At 37.6% G+C, this 17,331-nt stretch overlaps 1 protein-coding gene across 1 annotated transcript; it reads left to right on the top strand.

Moving 5' to 3' along the window:
- The first annotated feature begins 1,962 nt into the window (after positions 1–1,962).
- On the top strand, positions 1,963–9,492 carry AMD1 (adenosylmethionine decarboxylase 1). Its single transcript, XM_009893616.1, has 8 exons — positions 1,963–2,050; positions 3,573–3,699; positions 4,206–4,308; positions 5,172–5,214; positions 5,312–5,456; positions 6,488–6,580; positions 6,659–6,814; positions 7,326–9,492. Exons 2-8 carry the CDS (start codon positions 3,583–3,585, stop codon positions 7,464–7,466), a joined length of 798 nt encoding a protein of 265 aa, XP_009891918.1. The 5' UTR covers positions 1,963–2,050; positions 3,573–3,582; the 3' UTR covers positions 7,467–9,492.
- Positions 9,493–17,331: the final 7,839 nt, after the last annotated feature.

Raw genomic sequence — 17,331 nt, 5'->3', positions numbered from 1 at the left:
CTGTAGCTTCCAGAGAAAACTAAATTCTTCAGTCCTCTTATCAGCAAAATAGCCTGATTGTCTAGGAGCATTTAGAAAGCAAGTATAATATATTCACTCTTTGCATTTACCAAGTTCTTCAAAGATAAGCACACACTTGCATCTTCATACATACTTGAGTATCAGGAACAGAGCTAAACCCAGTCAATGACATAAGGGTAGAGCTGAATAAATGTGTGGGACTGTCTGAGCATTAAAAACAAGCTGTTTTATTTGACAGGCAGATTGGCATGGTCTGTGCTGTCATGTTTATAGTTGCGGAAGTGTGTTTCATCAAGGTTCACTAACTGAGGTGGCAGGGAAAACCTTACTTTGATATTTAAGTATCCATTAATTACTGAGTTCATAAACTTTTTCAGATGTGCTTTTAATTATGAGGGATTCTAAGATACATAGGTTCTCCTAAACCCCTTTTTAATAGCTTCAGTCTGATCTAAAAGGAGGCTATAGAGTGACTTTAAGTATGTTCTGGTTGACTGCTGTATGAATATACTGGTTTAATGTAATATACTATTTAAAAGGGAAAATCCTCACATATTGGTAGTAAAGGTACAGAATTCAGTTTCAGGAGGCCTTCTCAAGTCAGGGAGAAATTAAGGCATTTATTTGCTGGGGTGTTAAGCAAAGAACATCTGGATATTTTTATTTATATGTACAATAGAATCTAAAAAACTTTGCAGACTGACCGGTTTTCTGAGGGGAAAGATTGGTGGCTGTTGGAGGAACCCTGCTGGTAGAGTTAACAGCTAGTGCTGTGTTCTGAAGTACCACTACGGAGCTTTTGCAGTGTCAAAGGGAGAGAGAACTGGCAGCCTAATCCTTCCTCAGGAGTCAGACGTGGGTAACTGAACCAATCTAATAGCTTGCTTGGTGATGAAAAAATTGTGATTCTTTTGTGCTCCCAGCTGTGAAGGGTCCTATAGTTGTCAGATAGGCAGATTAGTTTTATGCTGGGTTAGTACATTTCTTGGTTCATGACAGGTCTGATCACAAGAGCCAGCATGAACCTGCAGGTGGGAAAGGGCAGATGGAAGAGGTAGGGCAGCTGGCAGTCTTGTAACTTTGCAGCTTCGGGAAGCTCTATCTGTTCCTGTCTGCTCTATAGTAGAATCCAATCCAGTGAAGTTTGCTAATCTGGTGTAGACACAAGACTGAGGTGACAACCACAGTAGTTTTTTGCAAGTCTGTCACTTTCCATGAGTACTTGGGAGACCTTTGTGCTTAATTTGATCCCTTTTTTTTTTTCAGTTTCTTAATAAAAATCCATGTAGGATGAGTAATGATAGTAAAGCATTGAAATCTTAAACTATACTGAAATCTAGTGCTGTAGCCTCAACTTGCACTATATGAAACTTGCTATAAGTCTTCTGTATCTTCTAGATGTAGAAAGAATTCTACGATCCTGATTGATCAAAGAGGTGTTTGGTTCATTGAGTTGTATTAGTTTTCAGGGCTGGTTTTCAATTAAATTATGGGCTTGACTCTAAGCTGGACAAAAAATGTCAATGTTAACTGGCAGGTATTTACTCTAGTAGTTGCCAATGACTACTGTGATTGAAGTACATGAATATTCAACCTAAAGTATACCTTCAGTTATAACAATGAATTTTATCTTGGAACATGTGAAATGTAGGACTTTGTTACCCTGACTTGCCTAGTTAGGAGCTTTTGGTTGCTGTTTGGCAATTCTTTGTGCAGCAGATTACACTTACAGATCTTGAGGAATACGTAGCCATTAGGAGCTAAGAATTGGATATTACTGTATTGTGGTGATTACTCTAAAAATCCTCACCTTTTGTGCTCTCAGATTCAGCAACTCAAAACAAGAGCTTGTAGTCTTGTTTGGGCTGTACTTTATACCCAGGGTTCTAGAACGCTTCAGTGTTTAACGTGCTGTTTGTGGTCTTCTATAATTTCTTCACAGGATTGAGTGGGACAAACTTCTGGAGAATGTGCATTGTTTGATCATAAGTGTGACAAAAACTGACAAGCAGGAAGCTTATGTACTCAGGTAAGCCACTAGCTTATTCTTTTAGTCTCCAAGAGGTAAAGTTAAAGCTGTTGTATGCAATCCACTTGGCCAAGAATCTTATCTTAGGTTAAGATTCTGCTGTTCATGACTATAACTTGCAGGGGTCTGCTAATCATCATACTGTCGTGCTTCTGTTTAGTAGCAGAAATGTTTTCATAGTTATCGATGTTTGTCTTTTAACTAGGAGGATTAAGGACAGGGCTATGGTGTTTCTGCACCTGATCATTGAATTTTGTCCAGGGATAAATAAGTCTCCCCACTTAAGAGGTTTAGGATTACTTCAGTGGAGTAGTGCGTGTGTTGCTTTTAGATCAGCAAAAACTGTATCAGTAGATTGGCTTTAACTCCAGATAATGCAACCAAGTGGAACAACTCTTGCATCTGAGCTAAGGGCATCTGTAAAAATGGAGCTTCCCTGAAACCTTGCAATTTTTGCGTTATGCCGCAGTTAGTTGTAAGGACACTACTTCTGCCATGTGTCTTTCATCTTGCAAAATACTTTCATGCTCTTTCTACATTAACTTTACAGACTCATTGACATTGTTTTACTCCAGATTACAAAAACCGAAGCTTTTGTACTCTGAAAGACTGCCTTGAAGGCAAGGTTGGGCTAGGAGCAAGCTAGTCAAAGAAACGGTGTTGAAGTCTTTCTGCAAGCTTCATATATTTAAAATAAAATTCTGAGAAGAATGTAACTAGTTACAACTGTATCCTGAAATATAAAATTTAAACAGCATTGCAAACTGAGGGTTTTTTTAAGCTAGCCTTATTCCCATTGTTCAGTTACTTGGTGAGAAGATACTTGTTATACGTATTTAAGTGTTCTGGGTGTAGTATCAATGCTAATCTCCAGTTCAGTGGGACTGTAGTTAAGTATCTGACTATAATTAACTATACATAAACTGTATCTTAAGCATAAGGCACATCATATAGCTATACCTGTACTCTCATTATGAGACTTCCTGTTTCTGTGGACAGGTGCTGATTTACCACTTTCTAGTAGTCAGCTTTCCTAGAAGATGCAGCCAGACAATTTATGAAATTCTCTTAAGGCTTTTGCCTGTTTTGAGTTGACTTTCTCATAGGCTTTATTTCAGCTGAGAAAATCAGATTTCAAGTTTGACCCTGTTCTGTGTCTGGGTTAAGAAATTAAATTAAATTGCATGTTTGTGTTGTGTACTCACTTCACAGAATGCTTGTATTTCTCAAATAGATTGAAGATATGTAATACATGTGGTACCTCTTCTCCTGCAGTGTCATAGCTGTGTAATATCATGCTTACAGCAGGTATTTCATTTTGGGAAATCATAACAGCTCTCAAATGATAGCTAATAACTTATTGGTTTGATCCATTTGTCAAACATGTCTATGTACCATATGCTGAGTGTTCACTTACAGTAATGCATTTGGTTGGGAGAAGAAGCAAGATCTAACCATTCTCTCCTGGCTTGTTTAATATAGAGCACTTCATATATTTTTAACACATCTTTTTTTTTGATAGTGAGAGTAGCATGTTTGTCTCCAAGAGACGTTTCATTTTGAAGACGTGTGGTACCACCCTCTTACTGCAAGCACTGGTTCCCCTGTTGGAGCTTGCTAGGGAGTACAGTGGGTTTGACTCAATTCAGGTAAGGTGCCAGAAATACTGCATCTTTCTTAGAATGTACAAAAGCTTTTCACTAATATTTCAAGTTCACTGATTTTTATTAAATATTCTGAAACTTCCTTTGCTATTTATATATGCTTCCCATAATGGGAAGACTGTAATATAAGACTGCTTGGTCTGCTGTAGCATTTAGCCTTCTATTTTCCATTTGCCAACTTACAAATGCTCTTGTACTGAGTTAAGGTTACTTACGGGTGAAAGAATTTCATGCCCACATTGTCAGTGCTGGAGTCACCAATGTTATCTTGTTGAAAATAAATTTGGAAGTAAGCAGTCTCCTGTAGTTTACAAATTAAGCTGGGAATAACCATATGCCTCTGAAATGGAAATACAACAGGTAGCAGTGTTTTGACAGTGAAAACTTAAGTCCTATGAAAGCTTATACTAAATTCCTGCATTTTTCTAGACTTTCAGATTCAAGGTGGACAGTTGTATGCAATACCTAAGATGCATTTTTATTTTTTTCAGAGCTTCTTTTATTCACGTAAGAATTTCATGAAGCCTTCCCACCAGGAGTACCCACATAGGAATTTCCAGGAAGAAGTAGAGTTTCTTAATGAAATTTTCCCAAGTAAGTTCACTAACCTTTGGCAAAGTTGCACAGCTTGTGTGAGGTGTTGATGTGAAGTGAGAAGTGACAAGCAGTACAACACATATGGGCTGTCAGGCTATTCACTCAGCAGTTCTTGCAGTTCTGTAGCCAGCACAAGCTTCAGCTGCATAAAAATACAAAATTATAAATACTTAATTTTCTGAGTTTCTTACGCTAACTTGCCAACATCAAAAATCTAAATCATACGAAGTTTGACACTTAACACTTTGTCTTAACTGAGGTCATCTTTGGGCTTCCAAGTGGACAGTAGTAAGTCAGTCTGCAGAATCCAGCTCTCACTAATCCTAAAAGCCTCATTTAAAAAGGTAGAATAGTAATTCAAGGTAACTGGTGCACTGAAGAGAAATGGAAGCTTTTCTCAGAACAGTTGCCTCACTAAAGATTAAATTCAAACATTTAATAAAATCTAAAACCTACAAGAATAACCTTGAGTTTTTACTGGCAGAAAAGTTTTTTTTAAGGAATGTGGAAGCTGTAGTACTTACCTGAGTTATTTGAAAATAAATGCTAATCACAAATCCATGAAATAGATTCTTAATAATGCTAGGGATTCTGTCTGTGCATAGCTAAAGCTGTAATCCTGGTAGTAGGGTCTGAACTGGGGTGTCGAGACTACCTTCTAAGGGAACCTGTTTTACTGATTATTGGCTTTACATTCCTGAAGTTAAATGCCTGCTTATTTGATACAGATGTTCACTGTATCAGTCAACCTCTTAGTGGTCTGTGAAAGAATTCTACTGTCTTTAAATATGAAATGAAGCTCATCTTTTACATAAAACATCAGCTGTGGTGCATTAACTGGAGACTTTTTGTCTTGTCAGATGGAGCAGCTTATTGCATGGGGCGTATGAATTCTGATTGCTGGTATGTATGTGAAGACTTTGAAATCCTTGGGGCTCACAACAAAATTTAACTTGGTGCTGCTAATATTTATTACATAAGTGATCTGTATTTTATGTAGGTACCTGTACACCCTGGATTTCCCAGAGAGTCGGATATCCAATCAGCCTGATCAGACACTGGAAATTCTGATGAGTGAGCTTGACCCAGTAGTTATGGACCAGTTCTACATGAAAGATGGTGTTACTGCAAATGATGTCACTCGTGTATGTTTGCTTGAAAACTGAGCATTTTTGGGAATGGTGGAAATCAGGCAACAAAATGCTTCACTTGCCATTTAATACAAGGTTTATTTTTTAATAGTAAAGATCTCATAGAACATGTCAGCTCAATGTTTTGAGGGTAAAATGGATTTAACTCTAGAATGTTTTTGGGAATATAACTTCACATATTCAATGCCCCTGCTTTAGCCCACTGAAAGGAGCAATTTGTGGTGATTGGAAGCTTATCCTCTGAAAAAAGGAGTAAGAATAAAACCAGAATTGAGTAACCTCCACTGAAGGATGGAGTTTATGAAGAGTAAGACTTAGACTGAAGATAATGTTGAGGGAATCTAGGTATCAAAGTCAAGGTTAAATCATGGAGCCATTTGGATGGGGGGTAGGGGGCAGGATTTAAAGTCTCAGCGTAGCTTGATGGTTTTGCCTCCTTTTCTCTGTTTTCCAAATAGGAAGGTCCTGTGACATGAACAAGTTTCCCTGACAACTACATTGACTTTATCTGGTTTTCCATCTTAGGCTTTGATTTGCATACTGTATTTGCTATTGAGACTTGGCTGTAGCTCAAGTACAGTGTGCGAAATCAAAGTGCTTGGGATTCTACTTCATTCTAGAGTATAAAGTATGGTCTTACTCTGGAGCAAATGTAAACAGCCTTTGCTTTGTGGATACTGGTTGAACAGGAGCTGCATTTTCCATTTTAGCTGCAGAAGCAGTTATGTATTAGAACTCTAAGCTGTCCCCTTGTCTTGAAGATATGCAGCTTGGTGTTCTGTAAGAGGTAGCTTGTGTATCTGGCAACTTGTGTGCAACTTGACGCTCAGTCACTTACTTGGTAAGTGACAGGATGCAAAGCAAGTTCATCTATACAGTGACAGAAATTATCAAGCTGACTTGTTACTGGGAGAATTCTGATGTCCTGTTTCCTAAATTGGTGTTCATTCTGCCTTTGAGTTAAATCTAAACAAGTATAAGGATGCATGATAAACTGAGTGGTGTAATTTTAATTTCTCTTTCAGATGAGTGGAATTCGTGACCTGATACCAGGTTCTGTTATTGATGCTACAATGTTCAATCCTTGTGGGTATTCAATGAATGGGATGAAATCGGATGTAAGTATTATACTTACTGATAATTAATGTTAAAATAAATAGTAATTATTTGGCAGTAATAATATATTATTTTTTCAGGGAACTTACTGGACTATTCACATCACTCCAGAACCAGAGTTTTCTTACGTTAGTTTTGAAACGAACATAAGTCAGACCTCTTATGATGACCTGATTAGAAAAGTTGTAGAGGTTTTCAAGCCAGGAAAATTTGTGACAACCCTCTTTGTTAATCAGGTGAGTTTTCTTGCATTAGCTTTTCAGATCCTGAAGAGACATAAAGCAAAGCTAAAGACTTTTTTTACTGGGGCATTAGTAGTTTCCAGTGTGCCTCTATAGTTGGATGGTAGTTTCTTTGGAAGGTGAAAATACTGTCAGTATTGCTTTGGCATGTGCTAAATCTGATCTCCAGAAGACTTAAACACTAAGATAAGGCAGTGCAATCTTGGTATTTATTCTAATAGTTTCCTGTGCAGTTCTGTATAGGCATAATTTCTTGCTTTAGCATTTTTCTGTATTTGGCTGCAGCTGTCAGTTGTAGAAGTGCTGCTATTAATGGTGACACTGCAATGTAATGGCTTGTAGAAAAGCAGTACTATACAGAAGCAGGGATTGAATCTTCCTGCAGCACTGTCAGGCACAAGTTTGAAGCATGAACAGTATCACAAGAACCACATGTAAAATACATACTGTGCTAGTCTAGCTCTAAATGCCAAGTTCAAAAACAACTTTCTTTTTTGTTTTCTAGAGCTCTAAATGTCGTACAGTGTTTTCTTCTGCCCAGAAGATCGAAGGGTTTAAACGTCTTGATCACCAGATTGCCCAATTCAGTGATTATAATTTTGTTTTTACCAGTTTTACAAAGAATCGCCAGCAACAGCACAGTTGATTAAGAATGAAGAAAAAGCGCAAAAAGAAATCCCATATAGAAGGTGGTGGTTGCTTTCTAGTTAATGATTCAGGGGGCCATGCTTTCCACTCCCACCACCTTGTAGTTGTGGAAAGCCCTAGGTGTAATCATAGTATAACCATTTTGAATTGTATGCATTATTATATCAAGGAGTTAGATATCTTGCATGAATGCTCTCTTCCGTGTTTAGGTACTCTATGCCACTCTTGCTGTGAAATTGAAGTGCATGTAGAAAAATCTTACTGTATGAAACTTTACAACACTTGTAAAAACAATTCAGGTAGAATTACACACAGTATAGTTTTTCTCCAGGTATCACCAAAAATTCCCCACAGACAAGGCTTTCGTCCTCATTAGACTTTAGCCTCAACCTATTCACTGGGGACAGTTCTTTGTTAAATTGTCACTCTTTTTTTCATCTATGTTGTGATTTCAGTCTATAACTGTTTTTGACAAACTTCTATGATTTCTAATGAAACTGATTCCTAATTAACACTTCCGTGTTTGGAGAAAGTTCTTAAAACAGTTACAAATTGTTTTGCTACTACAGGTGATGGTTGATTTATTTTTAAATCAGACTGACTTTTCATGCTCTACTCAAGCTTATAGGAATTTGCTCAGCTATACTGCAGCACTGGGCTAATGCATTGGTCTTTCACCTCTAGAAACTTGGATATAGGTACTAATGCAGGTTAAATTTTGTCTTGCCGTAATGCTCATTTATCTGTCCACATCTCCACGCTGTCACACTGCTACACAATGGCAGAATTTGAAGGTCCCAGACTTGATAGGGGAAGAGCTGAGTCAGGATGCAAGTGTTTTGGCATAGTTGTGTGACAGCTTTGCAAAGTGCAAGTTCATATCGGCACCAGACATTTTCTTTCCTAATCGCCAATTATGTCAGACTAAGAAGCCGGTGCTCTTGAGCACTGGCAGGTAGATCTAGTGAAGGAATGGAATTTGCCGGGCTGGGTGTGTTGATTGGTTTGGATTATTCGCAGTAAAACCTGTGACCTACCACTTCTAACTGTAAAGAATGCTTCTGAACTGGTCCAGTGTCACTTCATTTTGTTGTTCCAAGAAAAGCTAATGCCTCTATCTTGTGACAGTCCTGTGACATTGTTGTGCATGTGACTTACGTTGTATTTGAGTGTTGTGACTTCATCTGTTTTTTCCTCCTAATTACTAAGGTGGTTCCTCTTACTGTGACTTGAGGGCATTAAGTGAAGGCATAGAACAAGAACTGTCTGGGACACCTGGGCAGAAGTGAAGTAGAATGCTATTCATAGAGCATGAATAAGTGTGTAATTCAAAGTCACTTTAATGGGTATTGACTAAAATGCAGGCTTTAAAGAGCTGGCACGCTTTCAGCTATGTTTGGAAATGCTGGGATTTTAACAGCTGTGAGACCAGCATGTTAACTACAAAATTGAGATTACTTTTTTCCCCCTCTTGTCCTCGCAATGTTTTGACTCTTTCTGGTTTGACGCAATAGTTTTTTGTTCCTTCTGTATTTATAAATGAAGCACTTTTTCAGTGCTTCTAAACTAAAGTCTACTTGGTTAGAAATCAAGTGGTTGGAACATTTTGATTTTTTTTTTTTATTTTAAGCATATTGTTGAAATTCTTTACCAATGTTACCAATTACTTGCTGTAAATGGCACTAATGCTTTTTGGTGTTAATATTGAGGACCAATATTTCAGTGTGTTTTTTTTTTCTTAAATGTTATCCCAACTGACCTGACATTTGTTGGCTTGAGGTCCTTTAAGTAGACTGAAGATCCCTTTTCAAGTAATACTGAAATACACATTTTACAAATAGAAGCATAAGCCTCGGCTATAAAAATGAAAGCTGTTGAATGGATTATTGAACTATCTAGGGTGATCAGGAAGGGGGGAGTATGGTGTTTATAATTTCTGTGGTGTTAGACTTTGATCATTTAAAAATATCTGTACCACAACTTAATGCTTCAATAAAAGTTCGCTTAAATTGTTTGTAGTGATGGTGCAGCAATTCTACCCTTCACGTTCTTCATGCCTGCTACCAAATGGTTTAATTCCAAAATAGATTTGTCTCTTGTCCTAAATTACTTTACATTTACTTTGCTCTTGTAGAGGGATACATCTCAACTGTTAACATGTTGGTAGTTTAAAATGGACAGCATGTCAAAGGAAGCCAAACAAAAATGTTAGACAAACATTTTTAGCCTCAAGAACACTAAATGAACAGACAAATTTGAGATTTGCTGTCTTCATCTAACCTGTATTTTTTTCCTCACCATTAAATATTTAAAATACTTAAAACAACTCCTGCTTCTGCTGCTCTTAAGTAACAAACTCTGGCATACATTTATGGTGCTGAAGCTTAGACTGACTTAGAGAATTTGAGGTGAAGTTTGTCTCAAGATAAAGTAGGCATGTACAGAAGCACGTGGCTGGGAATGTCAGTGCTAAGCAGATGCAACCAACATAACTGAAACTTCCTTGATTCCATGTGGTCAGTCCTACAGGAATAGCAGCTGCAGTTTAACTGTACCTGCAAAGCTCTAACAGTGCTGATATCTCCCCCAAAGTCACCCAAGTAGGGAAAATGTGTTAGTGTTGAAGGCCTAATACCTTTAAATCGTTCATGTATGAATACAGGTTTCATTAGTCACCCAGAGCCTATTCTCTCATGCTAGACTTCTCTAATTGTGCTTTGTATATTAAGTGTAACTTCTAGTTATTTCAAGTATGCAACACTGTCAAAAATATCCAGCTGTCTTCTATAAAAAGAAGAAATTCCAGCTTACAGCATCAAACAATCCTGTCTAACAGTCTCAACTATGGCAAGTTAGCAGTCACCTACCTCTGAAGACTTGTTTTCTGGACTCAGTTCCACAAAACTGAAGATTCATCTTAATGTTTTTCTATTTTAACTCACTTTGCCTGAAATTTGCAGGTTTTCTGTAAAATTACTTGTCATCTTCACATGTTTTACCTCAGTGTTCTTCATGACCTAGCCCTTCTCTCTGGTAAATGGTGCTGATAACTGATATCAGAACATAGTATCTACATCATTCTGTCTGTTATAGCAACACAAATGCAAAGCTTGCTGTAGTCATTAGCTGTGTTAATTTCTGTGAATAAATCAATGGAATAACCACTGTAAAGGGGTGGGAAGGGCCTTCTGTAGACCTCCTACTGTCAGATGAATCCCATCCAGTCTTGCTAGTTTGTGAGGTCCAACTTCAGTAGTCTAGCTTGATGCCACCTGTAGTATAGGGAGCACATCTCCTTCCACAAACTTACTACTATGAAGAAAGCCTCTGTGCTTTGAGAAGGGACAGTCTCGGTGAAGACTGAGGTTCAGAAGGTACTGAATATATTGGGGTTTTTTTTTCCTGGTGCCAGGTCACATGTTTGATTCATCAGTTTTAAAACTGAACTTAGCTGAATAATTTTATCTCTGTGTCTAGGAACTGCCCTATATTTCCCCTTTGTAGCCTGTTGTTCCTTCCATTTCTTGGGGACTTTCTGCATTTGAGCTCAGTCTGGAGTGATGAGTGCTGGGGTCACAACATCCTAAGAAAAAGATGATCTTGAAAGCTAACAGAAGCAATTGAAAGTTTGAGGAATGAAGATGATACTGGTTGTTGCAAAGCTGAAGGATCTCATCTTCTGCTGTGTGGGGGCAGAGGGGAATGGGTAGACTGCAGAGACCATGACTGGACACCCCAATGTAATTTCAACACAGCCTGGAACTAGAGCTGCTGGCACCAATGCTGGTATGGAGCCATTTGAATAGGCAGTAAGAGCCACGAGGTTTTGGTCCTAGACCTCTACTTATGTTGATGGCAAAGAAATGATGAATTTGCTCTGGTACTTGGAACCAAGTGCAGAATAACTCTAGGAACAGGTACTGGCTGTCAGTCTGGCTGCTGCTTTGGTGGCGCAGGATTATGCATTGGTAGAGAAATGTCAAAGCTTCCCAGCTGGGGTGGTGTAAACTTGGGTTTCCCTAGTGATAGTCCTAAAAGCAATGCCACCAATACCTAAAGGTACAAGGCTTGGAAACAATCCTGAGGATCGGCTCCAGAAGTGGGGAGCTCTCCCAAGCTGTACAGCCAAAACTATGTTAGAGGTGGAAAAAACTGCTTCCAAACACATTCTGTATAATCTGAAGCCTGTTGAAGTGTTAAAGCAGAGCCTGTGGCCAAAGCCTAGAAAGAACTGGATAGTTCAGTGCTGATCTATTAAGTTCCTGTGTGACCACAATAATGATAATTCAGTAGAAAAGTTAATGAACAACTGGGGAACTGCTCAGACTCAGCTAGATGGAGCTAAGCAAACAGGATTCAGGTGTAAAGGAATGCAGAGAATCACCTGCATGTTCTTAAATACTCTCTAGAAAAAAGTACTCCAATTTGAAAGGCTTGCACAGCCGCACTGTGAATGTACCTACAGACAAGCACTTGGAAGAGAACGCTGTCATTAGAAAGCTACTGAGACAGGCATTTCCTGACAGTTTGTTCCATTTGACTTTCAGTTGCATGCTTAGCTTCAGGTAAGTTACACTTGTACATTTTCATCCTGCTTCATTTCATACTGTGGAATTGCTGGTGGCGTGGTCCACGGGGTGTTCTGCATATTGCTTACAGTTCAGGCAGGCCTCTGCTGCTTGGGAGAGATTGGATTTGAGTAAAATTGCTTACAGTATTTGCTGTTAGTATACTTCATGCCCACAAAGAAGCACTGCTGGAAATGAGGTTTAGCCAAATTTCAAGTTAACTGTTCAATTTTCTTGTTTCTTGTTATACACTGTACTTACAGTACCAGAACGTCTGTTCTGTTTCTTTCTTTTTTTTTTTTTAAAAAAAAAAGCAGGCCCCAGAGACCCTTGGTTCTGCAGCTGCCCAAGAGCCATATCTTAATACAGATTTTACATTCTCTGTAGCATGCTTAGTTCTGCTGTTGGCAACTGCTACAAATTTTAAATATATGGATATGAGTATAATATGTAAAGTCACATTTAGGAGCAAATTTGGACACATGAATACAATCTCAGCATTTTTAATTCCTGGATTTGCTTGCTCTTAAAGAGTCGTAGAAACTTGATTTAATTGCAATAACCAGGACTCCAGGTACAACTATCAGATTATCTGCAAGATGTAACCTAGTACTGGCTGACTTGCAATGATGTTTCATTTTTCATTGCTTTAGCAACATTTGAAGATTTATATACTTAAAAAACAAAACAAAAAATCATTGATTTATGATATGCAAAGATTTGACCTCAGAAAGCCTAAATTAGAAATCCAATTTTCAAAATATTCCTGCACGACCCATTGTGCTTGATTAACTGTTACATGCAATTTAATGGACTCAAGTATCTCCTGTTAAGTATATTTTGTGTAAATATGTAGTTGCTGGCACACCAATTACTGTAAACTCATAAGCAGCAGCATGGGTTAGTTAAGATAATCTTTTTACTAGGCTCATGAGAAGATTACTCCAATGCAAAACCACAAGGCACATGTGTGACAGACAAACCACACCCACAGACCCATGCAGATACCTGTGCCTTCTGATTTTCTGCATCCATTTGAGCAGAAACAAATCTTGTTCAACCGGCTGCTCGAGATGAGCTCCATAGTGCTGGACCTTCTTTTGAAGGTCTCACTGGCCAAAAATGGGTCCATTCCCAAAGATGAATTATGAAAGCAGCTACCACCTGTTTACACCTCCTTAAACAGTTTTCTCAAAGTAAATCTTTCATGATGGGTACAGTGCTTGATCTCAGTGATCCAGTTTACAATATTCAATTTAGACGTCACCACTTAAAAGCTGCAAGTTACCTGAGCTGATGGTGGCATACTTATGAAACATGCCTACTTATAAGTAGTTTTTATAAAAACAGGACACAGCAGACTTATGGAGACTCTGAAATAAATTCAGGTTCCAGAAGCTGTGTGGAAAAAGTATCCAAACATTAGGCAAATAGTGCTTCTGTCAATTTGTTATTTGATGTCCTACACTCATGAGAACAGCGTGTGGGGGTAGAAAACAATGTGATGCTCCTTCTGAACCACTTTAATAATTAAATGTTAGTTTATGCCATGATCAGAACTTGCAGAAGACATCTATGTGTATGCTTCATGAAGCAACCTATGTTCTCTCTTTTAAACAGATACATTACTGAATGTTAAAACTGAAAAAAAAAGGTATTTTGTAAAAAAACCCATTTTTCAACAGTTGAATTTAGAGTCTTAAGTAGCTCAGAGTACTCTATGAAATCATGCACTCATTTAACTCATACTGCTGTTGATTAAAGGGGAAGGGATAGGGCAGTAAGCAGTGAACTGTAGTGAGTGTTTACGCTAAATTCAATCCCAGGGAACTTGGTGGAATGACTTATACGGGGCCATGTTCCATTATGGAATTGTAACTCAGTGCTACAGCCCTCAAGAACATCTTTCAAATTTCACATTGATGTCAAAAATAATGGTGCAGTTAGAGTAAGAGGTTCCTTAGCAACCGTAATTCAGAAATGCAAGGGCACTTTAAAACAAACCTCCCTAAAAATAAACATAGCTTTTTGACTTTGAGAGTGAATAAACTGATAGCATTATTGTTAAATCTATTTGGCCACTTAGATGTCTATTGAGCCACTAACAATGAAGTTACAGTTATGCAGACTACATAGCTGTTACACAATTGCATATTATATCCTATATTTCTGAGAACATTCTTTGTATTTGGTTACAATGTGATTGTGTTCTTATTTCACAATGAAAAGGAAATTATTGTGGAAATGGATTGCTATAGGATCACTGCTTTATAACTGCAGATATGTTGATACGTGCCTGTGCATTAGAAAGGTGCAAAGTTCTGGCTTGAGTTTGTAAAGTAGCCATAGAAGTGGAAGTTCTGACTACACTGGTTTAATTCTTATCTGTTAAATTTCATTGTCTTACTTCATGGGCAAAAGTAAGGTTTTGGTACTTGTTTCACACTGTTAAAAATGCTGCACGAACAGAACTATAAAAAGACCAGAGAAAACCACCATAGGATTGAACAGAGTTGGTAGCTGCAGTTACAGAGCTAAATTCCATTCTCTTTTCTGCGTACAATCCTACTGTGGACAGGAGTTACACAGATGTAACAGAACAAGACAAAATGTTCCAAGTCTGTGTTTCTTGCTATAAACTTAGAGCAATACGGTGCCTCTTCACCACCTGCTTCTTCCAGAAGAGGCACTGGCCTCTGTGTCTGCCAGAAGTTATTCTTTAAAATGCACCGTTTGAGAGCTCTATCAGGCGCTGTAGCTTTACAGCCATCCCCAGTCTTTAAATTTGGACTTGTTTCCTTGAAAGAGGAACTTACTGTGTATCTGTCAGTTTCACTAGACTCATCTTTAACAGCACATGATCTTAGGGGTTAGAAAATGTTTAGCCAAATACAAGGTCAGATGTCTGATTACAAAGTTAGAATCCAGGCTATTAAAAAGTAGATAAAACTAGACTATACTTAACTACAGGCTTCCTTCTTAGCTGCTGTGGCATGCTGCACACAGAACCCTTAACAGCCTAAACAGCAGTAACACACATTTTCCACGCTATTTCAGGATGAAATGTAAAAATCACCAGAGGGTCTGAGCCCTTGAGGGCTATTCTCTAATGGTAGCCCCCTCCAAACTCAATGTATTCTCTTTGTTAAAGATGTCTCTCTCCTGCTTTTATTTCATGATGCTGTTCTATAGCAGAGATATTGCTGCTGCATTATCTGAGAGGAGAGGGAAAAATGTGGTTTTATTCAGTTATTAAAGTATTTCCAATTCTGTTACAATATCCTGCAAGGCACATATCCTAAGGAGTACTCATTGTATGATCATTTGATTAGACTTTGAGGTTTGTGTTCTCTATATGCTATGTATTGCCTAAACCCACATTCTTAGCTAGGTTATAGGTAGGATGCTCTGTCCTGTTCCAGCCATCTCTCTCGTAGACTAAATTTGCCAGTTTTAAGGATTCTTACAGACATATTTTTACAGATATATTCAGATAGTGCAGAAGTTGGTTTTTTTCTTATTTGAAGATCTAACATTCTAAGGTTTCTAATTCTCAGATTTTATTTAGAGTGAAAACCTAATATAAAGTAAAAAGTGTTGATAGAATTGCTGATTTAAATAAAGACCTAATTTATTTATTCTCCCCAACTGTTGTGAAATATAATATGGGGGGGTGTGGGGGGGCACACAGAAAAATAAGATAAAGTAGTCGTTCCTGTTACAGAAGGTATGTTTTACCTAGTGTGCTGTAGCAAAAGCTGGCATATTTAAGAACAAGACAAAGCTACAAAGGCTTCAGGGTGTAATTTCTGAAGCCGCAGTACCTACAACTGAAGGGTACTGAGCATGAAGCTGACAGGACTAGTGAAAACAGTAAAACAAACAGCCATTGTTGTATTTATCTGTACTCTTCTATGATTAATATTGGTTTTAATGTATTTAATTTGTTCTGCTGTGCTTTCACTGTTTTTAGGCAAATAATCAACTGTAAATTCATAGTTTTTAATATTCTAGTTTTAAGTTTTGCAAAACTAAAAACTTTTCAGCTGTATTCTGTTGCTAAGTGCCATGACATGGAAAAGCTGAACAATTTATATTTGTGCCTTTCAACTCTTCCATTTAGTGTGCTGCTACATAGCAGGAAGATATGTTTTCTGATTACCTGCTCTCTTAACATTGTAATCTCCTCAGTACTTCATTCCTGAAATATTTAAACTATGCAGACCACCCAGGAGGGCTGAGCAGACAAGAAGTTAGAAACCAATGATTTTCTCTTCAACTCCTCATGTTGCTTTGTCAAGCAGTAAGAAACGAATCAGCTACTGGAAAAAGCTATCTATTTTTATTTTTCATAAAGAAAATACCACAGAGACACATAGAAATCACATATTTAAACCAGCTTTCATAAAACTATCCTAACTCCTTTTTAAAGAACTGTAATCCTACTTATTCTTACTAAATTTGGACAACTGCCATCTCAATGAGCCACTTCTCAGTTTCTTACAGTAATAAAGCTTGACTATAGGATTTTAGTGTAAAAGCTGACCTATAGATTACATTTGTTTCCCGATCTTACAGATCTCAATCAAGCAAAGGCAGGAGAGCACTTCGTCTTATATAACATAAATACACTTATTTATATGCTAGAGAAACATGCTAGTACTATTTTTATCTTAAAATAAAAGCATATTGATAAAACTATTAGGTTGAGTGCTGACTGAAAAAGAGTGAAAGCTCTGAGCAAGGTAAGTCTCCACTTGATTCCTTCTGTGTTTGGAGAAGCAGGACTCCGCATACTGTTTTTTGCAGTATTGTATACAAATCCCCAGGCAATTCAAAAGATTTGGGAAAAAGGAGAATTAAATCACAAAAAAAAAGATGGTTACAGAAACAGTGAGTCTATACTGAATCTCTCAAATACTCTATTTTTTTTCAGTTTATGTGATGATGTCTCAAGAAATTAATATAATCTCTGTATTCTAGATACAAAGTAAATGTACATCTGTATGTATTTATATATAAATATGCAAACTATACAAACACACAAAATATAAGCAATTCTAGAATACCATTTTTGTAACATTTCCTCAAGTTTTTTTCTATTTTGGAATCCTTAATTTTCAAGATTGTTCGAGCCACTGAAGGCACTTTAAATTATTTTGATCACTCTATCTGCAAATCTAACCAAACTGCCCTCTAGCAACAGAGCCTGAGCTCTGAGACAGCGTGATGTGAAGTTGCTGTTATTCCAGGAACCATACATCCCATACATTTTCTTAATGGACCACTACCCTT

The sequence above is a fragment of the Charadrius vociferus genome, unplaced genomic scaffold, assembly GCF_000708025.1.
Source record: "Charadrius vociferus isolate BGI_N301 unplaced genomic scaffold, ASM70802v2 scaffold359, whole genome shotgun sequence".
NCBI lineage: Eukaryota > Metazoa > Chordata > Aves > Charadriiformes > Charadriidae > Charadrius > Charadrius vociferus.
The sequence above is the reverse complement of the archived record's forward strand: the minus strand, read 5'-3'. Positions and strand labels throughout refer to the sequence as shown.

Excerpts from the sequence above, each read along its gene's own strand:
- AMD1 (XM_009893616.1), top strand. The coding sequence starts at position 3,583 with ATGTTTGTCTCCAAGAGACGTTTCATTTTGAAGACGTGTGGTACCACC. Across the intron at positions 3,700-4,205 it reads GTGGGTTTGACTCAATTCAG|AGCTTCTTTTATTCACGTAA; the intron begins GTAAGGTGCCAG and ends TATTTTTTTCAG. Across the intron at positions 6,815-7,325 it reads CAACCCTCTTTGTTAATCAG|AGCTCTAAATGTCGTACAGT; the intron begins GTGAGTTTTCTT and ends TTTGTTTTCTAG.